Genomic DNA, 19,748 nt, shown 5'->3' with positions numbered 1-19,748 from the left:
CCTGCCCAATCTCCCTCCACGTCACTCCGCCAACCACCAGGATGCCTGGCATCAGAACATTCCAGGTATTCCCGTGATTGGCAGATAGCAGGTTGATTGGCATGTCGAACCCCGCGAGCACTGGGTACTGGTAAGTACAACACAACAAACTAATAGCCTAACACATAACACACAGCTTACAATATGCATGAATATTACCCGTTGTTAAAAACATCAAGAACAAAGTCAATAGTCCTCTCATGCCGGCTAGGGTAGAACAAGGACGTATTCCTTACAGTTATGTCGGAATTATTCCACAAAAGAGCTTTATGTTGGGAAATATTGTGCAGGAAACATATTTCCCAGGCCATTAAAGCTTGTTGGTGAAACTTGGCCAATTTAGCAGGCAATCTTTCAGGAATATAATTACATTTCAGTAAAAATTGAAGACCTCCCAATTTATTAAACACATTGTTTGGAATGAAATACCAAATTGATTCAGCATTGACCAAATATATTTTCAACCAACTGATCTTGAAAGTGTTATTTATGGCAACACCTCCAGACCTCCTTCAGCTGTTTTACCTAGCAGCAGCAGCAGCATCAGTTAACCGACATTTTGACTGTATGACGTCACCAGGAAATAGCTCACAACCGCTGCAGCCATTGGTCACTTGTCTGCCTTTCAAACGGGCACACCGGCAAATTGAGGCAATTTAATTGGATCCGTCTGCTGTCGGTCACCCTGCAAGCATCAAAGGGGCGGGAGGTTTGGTATTGGAGATTTCTCGGCGGCTCCAGTAGCAGATTAATAAACACAATTGATCATTGAGTTCAGCGACCTACACGATTTCATTTTACTCAGAGTTAACGTATTGTGAAGAAGGGAAATGCTCGATATATGGCTGAGGGAGAACTGTACAAGTTGTGTAGGTTGATGATCGTCTGAACATGGTGATGAAACTTTCAAGCTAGCATAGCACCTTCATCAATAACCATTTGATATAACGGCGTTAGCTAGCTTGTGTTAGCCAGCTGACTTGAAATCATAATCTTCGAGCTAACTCACGTAATAGTTAGTAGCGAACTAATAATATTTTGCTATACTACAAGCTAACACGACGTCAATTGTCGACTTGGTTTAATTTGGCTAACTGGTCTTTCTAAACAGTTGACTACGCATTACTTTCTTGCTCGAGACCATTAACGTTAGCTCGCTTGCTAGCTAGCGACTCGGCATTGTGCCTGTGTGGCTAAGCTAACTAGCACAGGCCAGGGCTTTGAGTGAGCTGTGATTTGCTAGCCCATTAGAAAGAAATACGTCGGTTTAGCCAAAGAAACAAGAAATAATCTTCAAGAGCGTCACTTGCTGGAACTTGAGCCAATATAAACTAACTTTATACTTGTCGATGATATTTTTCAGATCCATCAATCAGCATTGGAGTAGCAAACGTTACCTACGTAGAACGTTGCTTTGCATCACCATGTAGGTTCACATACTGGTGGTCTGGAACGTTGCAGGCGTTTCTGAAGACATCTCGAGCCAGCTAAACGAAAGGACACCAGGATGAGCAAACAAGAGAAGATGGAATTGGACCTCGTAATCCCATCAACACTAGTTCAGAGCGACGGACACCTGAGACGATCCAACAGCGCCCCAATGATAAATGGCCTAAGGTTTTCAGAAAATGTCTTTCACCTCACTTGTATCACTTTAAATGTCAATTTGGTCACTGCTCCTCACATTATTTCTGACTTGCGATGTTGATCTAGTCAAACTGCATGGCTGTGAAATGTAAAGTAAAAAAAATAAAATTAAGTGCCTCTGCAGTAGCTAATGGGGGGGGGTCTATAATAATTACACATACCTTCTCTGATGTGAGGAGTGTGGACAATTCAGTAATGCCACAGCAGACCAGCGGAGTTAACAAGGCCACCAGTTTCTCAAGATCAGACTGTCAGTAGTATAATGCTGGCATTCAGAGCATAGTAGTCGAATTTGTTCCAAATGTCATCCGATTCCCTATACTCTGCACTACTTTTGACCAGAGCCCTATCTTAGGGTGCCTATTGCCTACATAGTGGGCTATTTTGGGATCTGGTGAAAATAAGTGTACTATATTGGGAATAGGGTGCCATTTGAGACACCAAAGTGGTGGTGTTAATCTTTCTGTCCATTTTTAGTGACAATTCCCAGGTTTTCCACAGAGAGATTCTACGCAGCAGGAGAAACAGCACCACTGTTGTCATCCGCCCTAATATGGTATGGAAATTGGGGTATAATCAAAATAATATGCATAATACTCTTACTAAGTAATATCTTAGACAGGGGGATTCATTTAATTCATCTTGCTCACCTTCACACACACATGCAGGTCCCTTCATCGCCCATTCGCGTCCCCAGCACAAGGCTTCATCAGATCAAACGGGTAAGTAGGACTGCAGTGCACACACTTGTCATGGAACCAAGCTATGATTTTAGCTGCTTTGCATTTCAGGCCTTCATCCATAGGGTGTGTCAGTGACTGACAAATGTGCTAGAGCCATAGACTGCCTCTCAAATGGCACCCTATTTCCAATAGTACACAGAGCTCACGGTTTCCCAGAGCAGACCTATTGGTAGTACTCTCCAACAACTTTCACTCTTGACTGTCAGCCTGTTTGATCCATAGGCGAGATACTGTAATATCACTGACCAACTGAATGTCTATGCTTCTTGTTTATATTTTTTTTGGGGGGGGGGTAGATAGTAGCTTCCATCAATGTAATTGTCTGCATCACTTCCAATACCCCATTATATTTGAAAAAAAATATGATATATACATGTGATGAACATGCATATCTATCTCTCTTTAAAAATATATATTTTCCTTTACCCTCCAACCCTACCACCCCTCCCCCAATTGGAGTAAACTAGTGAACAATAACAGTTAGGCCTTTATTTCCAGCTTATTCATACTATATACATTTTATGGACAGTCTATTTTACAATAGTTCTATTTTATTTGTTTTTACTCCTGTCCACCCTCAACCTCACCCATCTCTTTCTGATGTCCACCCGGTTTGATTTCTATTTGCCATATCTTTCAAAATGCTCTTTCACAAAAGTTCTTAACACACACATATATATATACACACACACACACACACACACACACACGTTTTACGGGCTCAGAATGTTTTACATTAGTTATCTTGTTATTAGTTATTGTCAATGCTACTTCTTTGTGGTACTACAGGAGGAGGGTGTTGATGTGATGAACAGAGAGACAGCCCATGAACGGTAAGAGACGCGCATGGATTGGGACAAGTTGGTGCATGATGAAATTCAGTTTATTGGCCTTGAAAGCATTTTATTTATTAACCGCTCACTCGTCGTGTGATGGTATAATATGTCAATAACCACGGTTGAGTATCATTGGATCAACCCTTTCAGGAAAAAAGCATATTCATAGATGTCTTTGTTATCATCACAGGGAGGTTCAAGCAGCCATGCAGATGAGTCAGTCCTGGGAGGAGAGTCTGAGTCTGGTGAGAAATTATGATGTTCCCATGGTAACAATAAATCTGAATATGAATATATATTAGTCTTACGCACTCCACTATTTTGGAGGCTCTCACCACTTCAGCATTCATGCCATTGGGCAGTGCATTAGTGTGTTAGATTACTAAGCCATCATCCCAAAACTAAGGTAATGCACTAAACAAAGAAAGGGGTGCTATTTGGGGTAGAGCCTTTCAGTTTGTGTATTTGGTAGGATGGTCTGCCTCCACATTGCATTTTGTGTCCCTCGGCCAGTGAAAGCCTGTCTCTCTTGTAGGGAGTGTGGCCCATGCCGGAGTAACTGCCATAGAGTTAGCAGGGCCACCAGTCTCTCAAGAACAGAATCAGGGGGACAGATATATTGTGGTGAGGAGACAGTTTGTGTGTCGGTTACATTATGCAATATTTATGCTCCAAATGCAGACTCCCCTGAGTAATTTCATGTGATAGTAAAAACACTACTTGGATGTGGTGACGCCCCTATAGTACTTGGCGGTGACTTTAATCAGATTTCAGACAAAGACGTTGACAGATCCAGCCCTTTGCCCCAAATCTGTGCCAATGAATTAAGGCTGAATGATATGTAAATAATATAATTTTTTTTTTTTGTTGCTTGTCATGGCACTTATGTCAGAATTGGTGATTATTTACTTTTTAACCTGGTAAAGGATTTTAAGACATTGGAACTAAGCTTTGCTCACTCTAGAGAGAGGACCACATTAAGTAAGATTATTTGAGGCAAGTACAGTATGAGCTGAATAAGTTTTACCACAAAAGATGCTCCATTTCGACTGACTCTGGGAATCTGGAGAAAAACCGAGCTGCCGCATATACACTGAGTGTTCAAAACATTAGGAGCACTGTCCTAATATTGAGTTGCCCTCAGAACAGCCTCAATTCGTTAGGGCATGGACTCTAAAAGGCGATGAAAGTTTAACACAGGGATGCTAGCCAATGTTGACTCCAATGCTTCCCACTGTTGACAAGTTGGCTGGATGTCCTTTGGGTGGTGGACCATTCTTGTTACACACGGGACACTGATGAGCGTGAAAAACCCAGCAGTGTTGCACCTCAAAGGCACTTAAAATATTTTATCTTGCCCTTTCCCCCTCTGAATGGCACACATACACAATCCATGTCTTAATTGTCCCGAAGGCTTAAAAATTCTCCTTTAACCTGTCTCCTCTATCTACAGTGATTTAAGTGGATATAACAGGTGACATCAATAAAGGATCATAGCTTTCACCTTAGACAACCTTATACCAGGGGTTTTCAAACTGCAGTCCGTGGCCCCGTTTAAAAAAAAAAATATTTTTGGGGGTGTTTTGGGGGGATTTTATCTTGCTAGCTGCACAGAATACCAATGTGGATACTGTTTTTATATCTCTGCATCCCAGATGAAGGAAGTTGGAGGTAGTTTCACAAGCCAATGCTAACTAGCATTAGTGCAATGACTTGACGTTTACAGGAACAGTTTGCATGAATGGCTTCATTGCAAAAATCTCAAACTATCCCTTTAATATGGAGGAAATTAGTATTTATATTTTATTTGTAAAAAAAAAAAATCACACATCCCCACAGTTCAATGGCAAGAGGAAGTCAAAACAATGAAACTGTCTACCAAATCTATTCATTTAAAATGTTGATTACTTAGATTGAATGTTTTTGCTAACATATGATGGGGGGGGGGGGTCGCTGGTTTGCCTGTGCGGGCGTCCCTGGGCAAGGAACGTTTGAAAACCCCTGCCCTAACCCCTAAGATTACAGGAGCACAGGAGAATCCAACAATTTCCTTGTCCCGGGAGGCTCTGATAAATGTATATTGTACAAAAATCTAAACGCAACAATGCTAACAGATACCCATAGACTTCAAGTCATTGCACTAACAGTAGTTAGCATTTTCTCATGAAACTACCTCTTAACTTCCTTCATATGGGACACAGACATAAATATTATATCTTGAGTTCATCTGAGTCTTTGTAAGTAGATAAATGGTCTCATTGCCATAATCCTGAAGTATCCCTTAAGGGCACTGACTCTGACTGAGTATGGGGTCCATTCCTGCAATGATATAGAAATATTGGGGGTAACTATAATGAAACATATGCCACATTATGAACTGATGAATGAAATTGGTCTTTGGTTGTTAGACTTTAGGCTGTAGGCCTGCCTACCTCTGGAGGGGATGGGGTGGGTGGGAATAGAGAGAAGAAAGTATGGTTTTATGTTAGGCTGTATATGTCTATGTATCTTATATATTTTGTCTCGCCAGAATAAATAAACTATATATTAAAATAACAATCATTCAGTAGTATATTACCAACAACCACCTCATTGGTATGATTTGTATGCTCACCACCACCTTACAGTTGCATGAATGGTGATATAATACAGTTTGATTGTTGCTAATTACAGTTTTGCTTGTGCTAATACCCACAGAGTGACAATGACTTTGAGAAATCTGCATCGTCGTCCCCAAAGCGCATCGACTTTGTGCCTGTGTCCCCAGCACCATCCCCTACAAGAGGGATAGGGAAGAAGGTATGTGCATTGTGCAGCCACTGCAATTTGTATGAATGCCTGTCAGTTAGGACCAGAAATGTTTCTCTGGCAGCGAGTCCTGGTTCATAATTATATATTTCCTTCCTCCATTGAGCAGCAGTGCTTCTCCCCTTCATTGCAAATTCTGGTGAGCAGCAATGGCCTATCCCCCAGCCCTATACCTAGCCCAACACGACGCTTCAGGTGAGTGCTCTAAGGGTAGCTCTGATCACTGACATCTCCCATTCATAGTTCTACACCACATTTGCCTTCAACTGATGATCAGAATGTTTATTTAGTAACCGCTATAAATGTTGCTTCGTTGTCGGTCTTCTCTTGTCTCTAGCCGGCGGAGCCAAAGCCCCATTAACTGCATCAGGCCCAGCATCCTGGGGCCCATCAAACGTAAAGGTGGGCCTTTTTTAAAACATTTTTTTTAATATATATAGATATACACTACCGCTCAAAAGTTTGGGGTCACTTAGAAATGTCCTTGTTTTTGAAAGAAAAACACTTTTTTTTGTCTGTTAAAATAACATCAAATTGATCAGAAATACAGTGTAGACATTGTTCATGTTGTAAATGGCTGATTTTATGGAATATCTACATAGGTGTACAGAGACCCATTATCAGCAACCATCACTCCTGTGTTCCAATGGCACGTTGTGTTAGCTAATCCAAGTTTATCATTTTAAAAGGCTAATTGATCATTAGAAAACCCTTTTGCAATTATGTTAGCACAGTTAAACTGTTCTGATTTAAAGAAGCAATAAAACTGGCCTTCTTTAGACTAGTTGAGTATCTGGAGCATGAGCATTTGTGGGTTCAATTACAGGCTCAAAATGGCCAGAAACAAAGACATTTCTTCTGAAACTTGTCAGTCTGTTCTTGTTCTGAGAAATGACGGCTGTTCCATGCGAGAAATTGCCAAGAAACTGAATATCTCGTTCAACACTGTACTACTCCCTTCACAGAACAGCACAAACTGGTTCTAACCAAAATAGAAACTGTGGGAGGCACCAGTGCACAACTGAGCAAGAGGACAAGTACATGCCAACCCAGGACCTCCGTATCTGGCTTGTTCACCTGCGGGATCGGTCAATTTAAATTTTTAAATTGACTGATTCCTGTAACGCAGTAAAATCGTTAATTGTTTCAGCCAGTCAGAATGAGTTTTTCCCCACAAAAGGGCTTTATTGCAGACATAAATACTCCTCAGTTTCATCAGCTGTCCGGGTGGCTGGTTTTAGACGATCCCGCAGGTGAACAAGCTAGATGTGGAGGTCCTGGGTTGGCATGGTTACACGTGGTCTGCAGTTGTGAGGCCGGCTGAACGTACTGCCAAGTTGTCTAAAATGACGTTGGTGGCTTACAGTAGATCATTTAATGTTAAATTATCTGGCAACGGCACTGGTGGACATTCCTGCAGTCAGCATGCCAATTGCACGCACCCTGAACTTGAGACATCTGTGTGTTGTGACAACTTAACATTTTAGTGGCCTTTTATTGTCCCAAGCACAAGGTGCACCTGTGTAATGATCATGCAGTTTAATCAGATTGATATGCCAAGCAATTCTCTTCTTATAGGTGTCCCTTAGTAGTGGTTTCTTTGCAGTAATTTGACCATGAAGGCCTGATTCACACTGTCTCCTCTGAACAGTTGATGTTGAGATGTGTCTGTTACTTGAACTCTGAAGCATTTATTTGGGCTGCAATTTCTGAGGCTGGTAACTCTAATGAACTTATCCTCTGCAGCAGAGGTAACTCTGGGTCTTCCTTTCCTGTGGTGGTCCTCATGAGAGCCAGTTTCATCATAGCGCTAGATGGTTTTTGTGACTGCACTTGAAGAAACTTTCAAAGTTCTTGAAATGTTCCGGATTGACTGACCTTCATGTCTTAATGTAATGATGGACTGTCATTTCTCTATGCTTATTTGACCAGTTCTTGCCATTAATGTGGACTTACTTGGTAACATACCATCTTCTGTATACCACCCTACCTTGTCACAACACAACTGATTGGCTCAAACGCATTATGAAGGAAAGAAATTCCACAAATTAACTTAACAATGCACACCTGTTAATTGAAATGCATTCCAGGTGACTATCACATGAAGCTGGTTGAGAGAATGCCAAGAGTGTGCAAAGCTTTCATCAAGGCAAAGGGTGGCTTCTTGAATGAGTAGGTGTCCAAGCGTTTGACTGGTATGAGCAAAAATATAAATGCAACATGTAAATTGTTGGTTTCATGAGCTGAAATAAATGTTCCATGCGCACAAACAGCTTATCTCTCAAGAATGTGTTTACATCCCTGTTAATTACCATTTCTCCTTTGCCAAGACCTCACCGGTATGGCTCTCAAGAAGCTGATTAAACAGCATGATCATTGCACAGTTGCATCTTGTGCTGGGGACAATAAAATACCACTTTAAAATGTGCAGTTTTGTCACAACACAATGCCACAGATGTCTCAAGTTTTGAGGGAGCATGCAATTGGCATCTTGACTGCAGGAATGTCCATTGGAGCTGTTGCCAGATAATTGAGTGAATGGGGATTCTGAAGAGTATTTCTGGCTCCAATAAAGCCCTTTGGTGGGGAAATACGCATTCTGATTGGCTGGACCTGGCTGCCAAGTGGGTGGCCTATGCCCTACAAGGTCCACCTATGGCTGCACCCCTGCCCAGACAGGGGAAATCTGTAGATTTGGGGACTAATTTATTTCAATTGACTGATTTCCTTATGAACTGTAATTAAGTAAAGTCTTTAAAGTGCACACACACACTATACTAGAGCCACTTCACTTGCCCCTTTGAACTCCTGTTTTGGAGGTTTAGGTGAGAGGGCATTTTGTGTGAGGTGTTTTATGTCCTATGGATATGTTGGTTCTCTCTTGATGAATGCCTGTGCCTCCCCTTCTCTAGGGGAGACGATGGAGATGGAGAGCCAGCCAAAGAGGCTCTTTCATGGGACCACCACCATGTTGTCCTCTGATGTGTCTGCGCCCCAAGTCCAACTGACAGACTTCAACTCCTGGTGATTGTTCCTCAAACTTCATAAAAGCCACTGCATGTTTAGGCCATTTGGTTCACAATTTAAACATTTTCAGTCCCCTCTGCCATTAGGCTAAACCCTGCACTTTCATATGAGCAGAATCACAATGCAACCCACTGTCATTGAATATCTAACAGTTTGCGTGCTGAAATGCATCTTCTCCACTTGCCAGTCTCTGTCCGCCAGACGTGCTAGACGGCAGCCTCAGCAGTGTGGGTTCTTCCACTGGCTCGCCAGCCAAGATGGAGGGAGTCTCGGAGTGTCCTTCCTCCAGCAACTCTCCCTTCACCCCCCTCCACGACCACTTCCCAAAATAAACAAGGGAACATGAGACTCTAAACAAGGGTGAAGATGAGGCACAAAAGCCACCTTGGCTGTATGAGTTTCCTTCAGACTCACCCTTTTCACTTTTCTTTAGTTAATGTCGAATTCCCTTCCCCTGCTGGTTGCTTTCGCTAGGCTGTTTGCTAGGGGAGGAGAGGTGTGTGTTTGCATTGAAAGGAAACCAAAGCCTTGGATGTGTGCTGTGTGGACGCACCATGCTGTAGTAGGCCCTAGTAAGAGTAGGGGGTGATTGTGGGTGCTATGTACACCAGCTGCTAGATATAGGTCCTTTACCTGGTGCTGCTTAGCACCACAGTGGTCAGAACCACCATGTCGTTTACCCTGCATCACCACCATGTCAGCTCCCAGCCACAGTACTGGGTGGAAAATTACTGCCAGGATATGGAGAAAGACCCCCACTAAGTCTGTGTTTTCTGAAAAAATCTCCAAGCCTTTTGGTGTATGTGCACAAAATTGTCCGCAGACATTGTATGAATGAAAGGATTAAACTTGTTTTTCCCGCTTTACATAATTTTGTAAGTATGTACATAATTGTCAATTTATTATTATTATAGGTTTGTGATTGGCCCTGTGCCCGTATTAACCGCACAGCTTCAAAAAGTGAACGGACAATTCCCTCTAAACAGAGTGGATTACAAATTCTGTTTCCTTACAACTCTTCCAGGGGTGCGACTATAGTCGTTCTCTACTCGTCCTTGTACCGTAAGAGAAGAAAATGGTTATCCTCAGTAGTACTTCGATGTAGGAGATCAAGGAACTGTCATTCTGGTTGATGCTCTACCTTTTGTTAGCCCTTAATCTAGTCCTTCACTGGTATGCTGCAACTATAGTTGCCAGTGAGTTGGGTAATGTCACGTCCACCCGTTGTCCCTGCAGATTGTACTAGGGGAACAGCACGAGAGGTCGCTCTCAGGATTGGAACACGAGAGACTCCGATCTCTGAATCCTGTGTCTTTGCCTAGACATTGCCATAGACGTGCAGCCAAATTAATTTTCACTTCAGAACCTTTCTATGAAATAAATTGTTTTCTTGTTTGTTGGAGCCATTTTTTATGTAAATTGAACAGATTTATTTTTTTTGCCTAGATGATTGCATTTCTTGATACTAAATATTAGAATAGCACATCCTGTTCTCCTTTTTACCCTGAAATGAAATCAAAATAATGGTTTAGGACAAGCACACTGTAGTGCATGGAACAAAATCATGCCATTATATTTAAAAAAGGGACATGTGTTGTGTCCATATAATGTGGTCAACATTTGTCATAGCTTTTAGTGCATAATGTTACACTGGATGTGTTGTTTATGAATAAAATGTGCAATGAACATTCGTAAGCAATACCAAAGATTGAACAGGGGAAATGTAAAGGCAAACTTAGTGTTTCTCTGGAAATCCAGTTGTACACTGATTCACAAATGCATTTTTAGACCATTGTAAAACATTTGGGCTAAAGTCATTTCAGTTCAACCTGTTCGAATGGTCTCTTAAATTGATTTCTTAGTTATTTTTCCTGTCATACAAGGTATGCCATCTTACAAAGGGAGTGTGAAACTCCACTTTGACATATACAAGCAAGAGTGATTGTAAATCCTTTTTATGGAAGTCATTGATTTATTTTTTTCTGAAATTAAGTTTTGAATACAGAATGTTTTTTTCCTTTATTTAGAAAAATGGCAGGTCTGCTTGCCCTGCTGTCAATATGATTGGAGTGATTTATTTTAGTCCATGATGTTTTATTTTGTCCTGTTCATTTTTCAATGTCTGCAATATGTCTAAGGCATGAGATGGGCAGAGTAAACAGGAAAGGGTAAATACGTTTGTTTAATATTTCCATTCAATGACTGGTGTTCTGCTTTGTTGATAGACTTGTTAAATGTTTTTTTGTTATATATATATATATACACACACACACACATATATATGTGTGTGTGTGTGTGTGTGTATATATATATATATATATATATATAAAAATTTGAGCCCTCTTAATAAAGCATTGGATTGACAATTGGTCAGAAGAGTGGAGTTGTTTCTGTTCATCTAGTCAATGCATTTGATGGCCTTGTAGCAAGTCCCAACTCAACTGGCTATACAGTACAATCGGAAAGTATTCAGACCCCTTCACTTTTCCCACATTTTGTTACCATACAGCCTTATTCTAAAATGTATTAAATTGTTTTTTTCCTCGTCAATCTACCCCATAATGACAAAGTGAAAACATGTTTCAGCCCCTTTGCTATGAGACTCTAAATTGAGCTTAGGTGCATCCTGTTTCCATTGAACATCCTTGAGATATTTCTTCGACTTTATTGTACATGATTTGGAAAGGCACACCTGTCTATATAAGGTTCCACAGTTGACAGTGCATGTCAGAACAAAAACCAAACCCAAAGGTCGAAGGAATTGTCCGTAGAGCTCCGAGACATGATTGTGTCAAGGCATAGATCTGAGGAAGGGTACTAAAAAATGTCTGTTGCATTGAAGGTCCCAAGAACACAGTGGCCTCCATCATTCTTAAATTAAAGAAGATTGGAACCATTAAGACTCTTCCTAGAGTTGGCCGCCCGGCCAAACTGAGCAATCGGGAGAGAAGGGCCCTGGTCAGGGAGGTGACCAGGAACCCGAAGGTCACTGACAGAGCTCCAAAGTTCTTCTGTGGAGATGGGAGAACCTTACAGAAGGACAACCATCTCTGTAGCACTCCACCAATCAGGCCTTTATGGTAGAGTGTCCAGACTGTAGCTACTCCTCAGTAAAAGGCACTGGCCCTGTGCCCTCTGAATCGTGGCATTGAACGCTTTAGCAGGATTCTTTCTCTTCACAACTGGCTATGTGATTATTGTAGCTCAATGGGTGTAACTTTTGTTGACAATTTTGATACCTTTTGGAAACAAAGCACATTTGACAAGGATACAATCCACCCAAATAATTTGGGTTCCTGGATCCTTTCACAGCATTATAAGGCTGCATTGAGACAATGACTTATCAATGACCCAAGTCAGCTAATCCCTACAATTGTGACGCAGAGTTGTCATAATGCTTCAGCAAACGTACATTACACCAGGGGCATTGGTAGACACAATGTAATAACCTAATGTATGTCCCTCTAACTGCCCTGAATGACTCTGTTGATCCTACAGCTATTGTATGCAGTAATCATGTGCCTATGAACCAGATTTACATTGTCAGCACTGAGGTGGTGTGCCCTAGTAGGAAGTCCACTGTGTGCAGCTCACCCTGCACTAACATAAAGAACATGAGCATATCTACTTCTGCTAAGCTTCCCAGTAAAGCAATGAAGCATCCTAGAAGAAAAGGGTTAAAAACAGCCCATGTTAACATGCAGCTTAAGAAACATGGTTAATAAAATCAATAATTTGCTAGTAACAGATGACATTCATTATCTGACTATCTGGCAATTTATGAGGAAAATAAACAATTTAATCAATTTTAGAATAAGGCTGTAACGTAACAAAATGTGGAAAAAGTGAAGGTCTGAATACTTTCTCAATGTACTGAACATAGTCTTGGGCTAGAGGAAACTGCTGAGTAGGTGACCTGATCACTATTTAGAATAGTATAAAGGAGATGGCCTTACTACTGATATTGTGCTGATTTCATGGAACAACATTGACATTGTACAGCAAGTAAACCATTGTCTTTCACGGGAAGAGGACATTTTCTTTTGGTCACATGTCAAACCTTTTTGTATTATTGTAAACTCAGTAAAAAAAGAAAGGTCCCTTTTTCAAGACCCTGTCTTTCAAAGATAATTTGTAAAAATCCAAATAACTTCACAGATCTTCATTGTAAAGGGTTTAAGCACTGCTTAAACATGCTTGTTCAATGAACCATAAACAATTAATGAACATGCACCAGTCGAATGATCGTTAAGACAGTAACAGCTTACAGACGGTAGGCAATTCAGGTCACAGTTAAGAAAACGTAGGACACTAAAGAGGCCTTTCTACTGACTCTGAAAAACACCAAAAGAAAGATGCCCAGGGTCCCTGCTCATCTGTGTGAACGTGCCTTCGGCATGCTGCAAGGAGGCATGAGGACTGCAGATGTGGCCAGGGCAATAAATTGCAATGTCCGTACTGTGAGATGCCTAAGACAGCGCTACAGGGAGACAGGACGGACAGCTGATCGTCCTCGCAGTGGCAGACCACGTGTAACAACACCTGCACAGGATCGGTACATCCGAACATCATACCTGCGGGACAGGCACAGGATGGCAACAACAACTGCCTGAGTTACACCAGGAACGCACAATCCCTCCATCAGTGCTCAGACTCCGCAATAGGCTGAGAGAGGCTGGACTGAGGGCTTGTAGGCCAGTTGTAAGGCAGGTCCTCACCAGACATCACCGGCAACAATGTCGCCTGTGGGCACAAATCCACCGTCGCTGGACCAGACAGGACTGGCAAAAAGTGCTCTTCACTGACGAGTTGCGGTTTTGTCTCACCAGGGGTGATGGTCGGACTCACGCTTATCGTCGAAGGAATGAGCGTTACACCGAGGCCTGTACTCTGGAGCGGGATTGATTTGGAGGTGGAGGGTCTGTCATGGTCTGGGGCGGTGTGTCACAGCATCATCGGACTGAGCTTGTTGTCATTGCAGGCAATCTCAATGCTCTGCGTTACAGGGAAGACATCCTCCTCCCTCATGTGGTACCCTTCCTGACAATGCCACCAGCCATAATGCTCAATCTGTGCATGATTTTCTGCAAAACAGGAATGTCAGTGTTCTGCCATGGCCAGCGAAGAACCCGGATCTCAATCCCAATTCCAGGTCCGTATTATGACAAGAACCGGTCAAATAAGTAAAGAGAAACGACAGTCCATCATTACTTTAAGACACGAAGGTCAGTCAATCCAGAACATTTCAAGAACTTTGAACGTTTCTTCAAGTGCAGTCGCAAAAACCATCAAGCGCTATGATGAAACTGGCTCTCATGAGGACCACCACAGGAAAGGAACACCCAGAGTTACCTCTGCTGCAGAGGATAAGTTCAATAGAGTTACCAGCCTCAGAAATTGCAGCCCAAAAACATTACAATATATTCACAGATTTCACAACACACTGTGTGCCCTCAGGTCTCTACTCTCCCACTACCACATATCTACAGTACTAAATCCATGTGTATGTGTGTGTATAGTGCGTATGTTATCGTATGTGTGTGTGTGTGTATGCATGTGTCTGTGCCAATGTTTGTGTTGCTTCACAGTCACCGCTGTTCCATAAGGTGTTTTTTTAATCTGTTTTTTAAATCTAGTTTTACTGCTTGCGTCAGTTACTTGATGTGGAATAGAGTTCCATGTAGTCATGGCTCTATGTAGTACTGTTCGCCTCCCATAGTCTGTTCTAGACTTGGGGACTGTGAAGAGACCTCTTGTGGCATGTCTCGTGGGGTATGCATGGATGTCTGAGCTGTGTTCCAGTAGTTTAGACAGACAGCTCAGTGCATTCAACATGTCAATACTTCTTACAAATACAAGTAGTGATGGAGTTAATCTCTCCTCTACTTTGAACCAGGAGAGATTGACATGTACAGTTGAAGTCGGAAGTTTACATACACCTTAGCCAAATCACAATTCCTAACATTTAATCCTAGTAAAAATCCCTGTCTAGGTCAGTTAGGCTCACCACAATCAAACAAGCTAAGCGTAGGTATAGAGACAAAGTGGAGTCGCCATTCAATGGCTCAGACACGAGAGGTATGTGGCAGGGTCTACAGTCAATCACGGACTACAGAAGAAAAACCAGCCCCGTCGCGGATCATGATGCCTTGCTCCCAGACAGACTGAACAACTTTTTTGCTCGCTTAGAGGACAATACAGTGCCACTGACACGGCCCGCTACCAAAACCTGCGGGATCTCCTTCACTGTAGCCAACGTGAGTAAAACATTTAAACGTGTTAACCCTCGCAAGGCTGCAGGCCCAGACGGCATCCCCGGCCGCGTCCTCAGAGCATGCGCAGACCAGCTGGCTGGTGTGTTTACAGACATATTCAATCAATCCTTATCCCAGTCTGCTGTCCCCACATGCTTCAAGAGGGCCACCATTGTTCCTGTTCCCAAGAAAGCTATGGTAACTGAGTTAAATGACTACCGCCCTGTAGCACTCACTTTCGTCATCATGAAGTGCTTTGAGAGACTAGTCAAGGACCATATCACCTCCACCCTACCTGACACCCTAGACCCACTCCAATTTGATTACTGCCACAATAGGTCCACAGACGACGCAATCGCCATCACACTGCACATTGCCCTAACCCATCTGGACAAGAGGAATATCTATGTAAGAATGCTGTTCATCGATTACAGCTCAGCATTTAACACCACCTCCAAGTCTCGACCCCGCCCTGTGCAACTGGGTCCTGGACTTCCTGACGGGCCGCCCCCAGGTGGTGAGGGTGGGTAACAACATCTCCACCCCGCTGATCCTCAACACTGGAGCCCCACAAGGGTGCGTTCTCAGCCCTCTACTGTACTCCCTGTTCACCCACGACTGCGTGGCCATGCACGCCTCCAACTCAATCATCAAGTTTGCAGACGACACTACAGTGACGAGACGGCCTACAGGGAGGAGGTGAGGGCCCTCGGAGTGTGGTGTCAGGAAAATAACCTCACACTCAATGTCAACAAAACAAAGGAGATGATCATGGACTTCAGGAAACAGTAGAGGGAGCAGCCCCCTATCTACATTGATGGGACAGTAGTGGAGAGGGTGGAGAGTTTTAAGTTCCTCGGCGTACACATCACGGACAAACTGAAATGGTCCACCCACACAGACAGCGTGGTGAAGAAGGCGCAGCAGCGCCACTTCAACCTCAGGAGGCTTAAGAAATTTGGCTTGTCACCAAAAACACTCACAAACTTTTACAGATGCACAATCGTGAGCATCCTGTCGGGCTGTATCACCGCCTGGTATGGCAGCTGCTCCGCCCATAACCGGAAGGCTCCCCAGAGGGTAGTGAGGTCTGCACAATGCGTCACCGGGTGCAAACTACCTGCCCTCCAGGACACCTACACCACCCGATGTCACAGGAAGGCCAAAAAGATCGTCTAGGACAACAACCACCCGAGCCACTGCTTGTTCACCCCGCTATCATCCAGAAGGCGAGGTCAGTACAGGTGCATCAAAGCGGGGCCCGAGAGACTGAAAAACAGCTTCTATCTCAAGGCCATCAGACTGTTAAACAGCCATCACTAACATTGAGTGGCTGCTGCCAACATACTGACTCAACTCCACCCACTTTAATAATGGTAAAATTGATGTAATCAATTTATCACTAGCCACTTTATATTATATAATGTTTACTTACCCTACATTGCTCATCTCTTATATATATACTGTACGCTATACCATCTACTGCATCTTGCCATCTGATGTAATTAAATGAATCACTAGCCACTTTAAACAATGCCACTTCATATAATGTTTTCATACCCTGCATTGCTCATCTCATATGTATATACTGTACTCTATACCATCTACTGCATCTTGATGTAATGTATCACTAGCCACTTTAAACAATGTCACTTCATATAATGTTTTCATACCCTGCATTGCTCATCTCATATGTATATACTGTACTCTATACCATCTACTGCATCTTGCCTATGCCGTTCGGGCCATCACTCATTTATATATTTTTATGTAGATATTCGTATTCATTCCTTTACACTTGTGTGTATATGGTAGTTGTTGTGGAATTGTTAGGTTATATTACTTGTTAGATATTACTGCATGGTCGGAACTAGAAGCACAAGCATTTCGCTACACTTGCATTAACACCTGCTAACCATGTGTATTTGACAAATACATTTGATTTGATTTGATTTTAAGAATGTGAAATGTTAGAATAATAGTAGAGAGAATGATTTATTTCAGCTTTTTATTTCCTTAATCACATTCCCAGTGGGTCAGAAGTTTACATACTCTCAATTAGTATTTTTTAGCATTGTCTTTAAATTGTTTAACTTGGGTCAAACATTTCGGGTAGCCTTCCACAAGCTAACCCACAATGAGTTGGGTGAATTATGGCCCATTCCTCCTGACAGAGCTTGTGTAACTGAGTCAGGTTTGTAGGCCTCCTTGCTCGCACACACTTTTTCAGTTCTGCCCACACATTTTCAATAGAATTGAGGTCAGGGCTTTGTGATGGCCACTCCAGTACCTTGACTTTGTTGTCCTTAAGCCATTTTGCCACAACTTTGGAAGTATGCTTGGGGTCATTGTCCATTTGGAAGACCCATTTGCGACCAAGCTTTAACTTCCTGACTGATGTATTGAGATGTTGCTTCAATATATCCACATCATTTTCCTCCATCATGATGCCATCTATTTTGTGAAGTGCACCAGTCCCTCCTGCAGCAAAGAACCCCCACAACATGATGCTGCCACCCCCGTGCTTCACGGTTGGGATGGTGTTCTTCGGCTTGCAAGCTTCATCCTTTTTCCTCCAAACATAACGATGGTCATTTGTGCCAAACAGTTCTATTTTTGTTTCATCAGACCAGAGGACATTTCTCCAAAAATTACGATCTTTGTCCCCATGTGCAGTTGCAAACCGTAGTCTGGCTGTTTATGGAGGTATTGGAGCAGTGTCTTCTTCCTTGCTGAGCGGGCTTTCAGGTTTTGTCGTAATAGGACTCGTTTTACTGTGGATATAGATACTTTTGTACCTGTTTCCTCCAGCATCTTCACAAGGTCCTTTGCTGTTATTCTGTGATTGATTTGCACGTTTCACACCAAACTACGTTCATCTCTAGGAGACAGAATGCGTCTCCTTCCTGAGCGGTATGACGGCTGCGTCATCCCATGGTGTTTATACTTGCGTACTATTGTTTGTACAGATGAACGTGGTGCCTTCAGGCATTTGGAAATTGCTCCCAAGGATGAACCAGACTTGTGGAGGTCTACAATTTTTTTTCTGAGGTCTTGGCTGATTTCTTTTGATTTTCTATTGATGTCAAGCAACGAGGCACTGAGTTTGATGGTTGGCCTTGAAATACATTCACATGTACTCCTCCTATTGATTCAAATGATGTCAATTAGCCTATCAGAAGCTTCTAAAGCCATGACATAATTTTCTGGAATTTTCCAAGCTGTTTAAACCTGTTAGGGTTACCCCCCCACTTCTCTTAATTTCCACCTGAAGACATACCCAAATCTAACTGTCTGTAGCTCAGGCCCAGTAGCAAGGATATGCATTTTCTTGGTTTCATTTGAAAGGAAACACTCTGAAATTTGTGGAAATGTGAATTGAATGTAGGAGAATATAACACAATAGATCTGGTAGAAGAAAATACAAGGAAACAAACATACGTTTTCTGGTTTTTATTGTTGTTGCACCATCTTTCAACTGAACAGGAACAGCCAAACATTCAGATAGGATGCTGGGGATAATTTCTATGCAGAATGTAAGAGGGCAACAGTATCTGAGAAAAGTTTCAGACACATATCTTCAGGAATGAGCGAGCTACATGACATTGAGCATGAAGTCACCCAGGTGTCCCACACAAATGTACCCAAGTGGCCAAATTGGTACAGTGATACATTTTGATGTAAAAAACTATATACAAAATACAAAAATTATATTCTAACACACCCCTCAAAAAAAGTACCAAAAAAAATAAAAAATATAAAATGTTGAAAATTTTTAATAACAAGGGTAACTATTTACAGACATTCAATGTACAATATTGTGAGGACCCTCAGTCCTCTACACAAAATTGTGCTGCTTGTGCCATGGCCCATAGCAGTCTCTTTCTGCTGTAAAGCATAGAGTTACTGAGCAGGTGGTACATGTGATGGGGCATTTCCTGTGACAAAGGGCACAGCGTCGCCTCCCCACTGTGCCCTTTTTGCCCTGAGGCACATTCATGCCTGCAGAGATGAATTTGGGCAGGTGAACACCACTGGTTGAAGGAGCAGAAGAGGTAGAGGGGACAGAGGTAGAGGGGACAGAGGTAGAGGGGACAGAAGGTGCTGCAGTGGACTTGCTGTAGCCAGCAAGCTCCTGGATGAGCAGCTCTCGGAAGGCTAGCTGTGAGATGGGGAGCTTTCCACAGCTCTTGGCCATTTCCTTCTGTATGATGAAGGAATTCACAACAGCAATGTCAATGAAATGATAAAAAAAAGTATTGTACCATTTCATGGTCTTGTGGAGCACATTATAGTAGCCTATCAGCGCATCTGACAGGTCTACACCCCCCATGCTCTTGTTATAGTCCTTGATAGCTCCAGGAATGGGGACATTTTTGGCTGTCCATGCCCCA

The 19,748-nt window shown here is 42.5% G+C and overlaps 1 protein-coding gene across 2 annotated transcripts; it reads left to right on the top strand.

Annotated features, from left to right (window-relative positions):
• The first annotated feature begins 715 nt into the window (after positions 1–715).
• LOC115160599 (protein FAM122A) lies at positions 716–11,471 on the top strand. 2 transcript variants are annotated; one of them, XM_029710794.1, is made up of 11 exons: positions 716–908; positions 1,403–1,656; positions 2,164–2,242; positions 2,355–2,408; positions 3,219–3,262; positions 3,456–3,510; positions 5,963–6,064; positions 6,183–6,268; positions 6,411–6,475; positions 8,986–9,097; positions 9,288–11,471. In XM_029710794.1, the coding sequence occupies exons 2-11, from the start codon at positions 1,547–1,549 to the stop codon at positions 9,430–9,432; spliced, it is 852 nt and encodes a 283-aa protein (XP_029566654.1). In that variant the 5' UTR covers positions 716–908; positions 1,403–1,546; the 3' UTR covers positions 9,433–11,471. The 2 variants fall into 2 exon arrangements, with proteins under 2 accessions (XP_029566654.1, XP_029566653.1); XM_029710793.1 differs by having other exon boundaries at positions 716–933.
• The last annotated feature ends 8,277 nt before the right edge of the window (positions 11,472–19,748 follow it).

The sequence above is a fragment of the Salmo trutta genome, chromosome 24 (genome assembly GCF_901001165.1).
Source record: "Salmo trutta chromosome 24, fSalTru1.1, whole genome shotgun sequence".
Taxonomy (NCBI): domain Eukaryota; kingdom Metazoa; phylum Chordata; class Actinopteri; order Salmoniformes; family Salmonidae; genus Salmo; species Salmo trutta.
The sequence above is the reverse complement of the archived record's forward strand: the minus strand, read 5'-3'. Positions and strand labels throughout refer to the sequence as shown.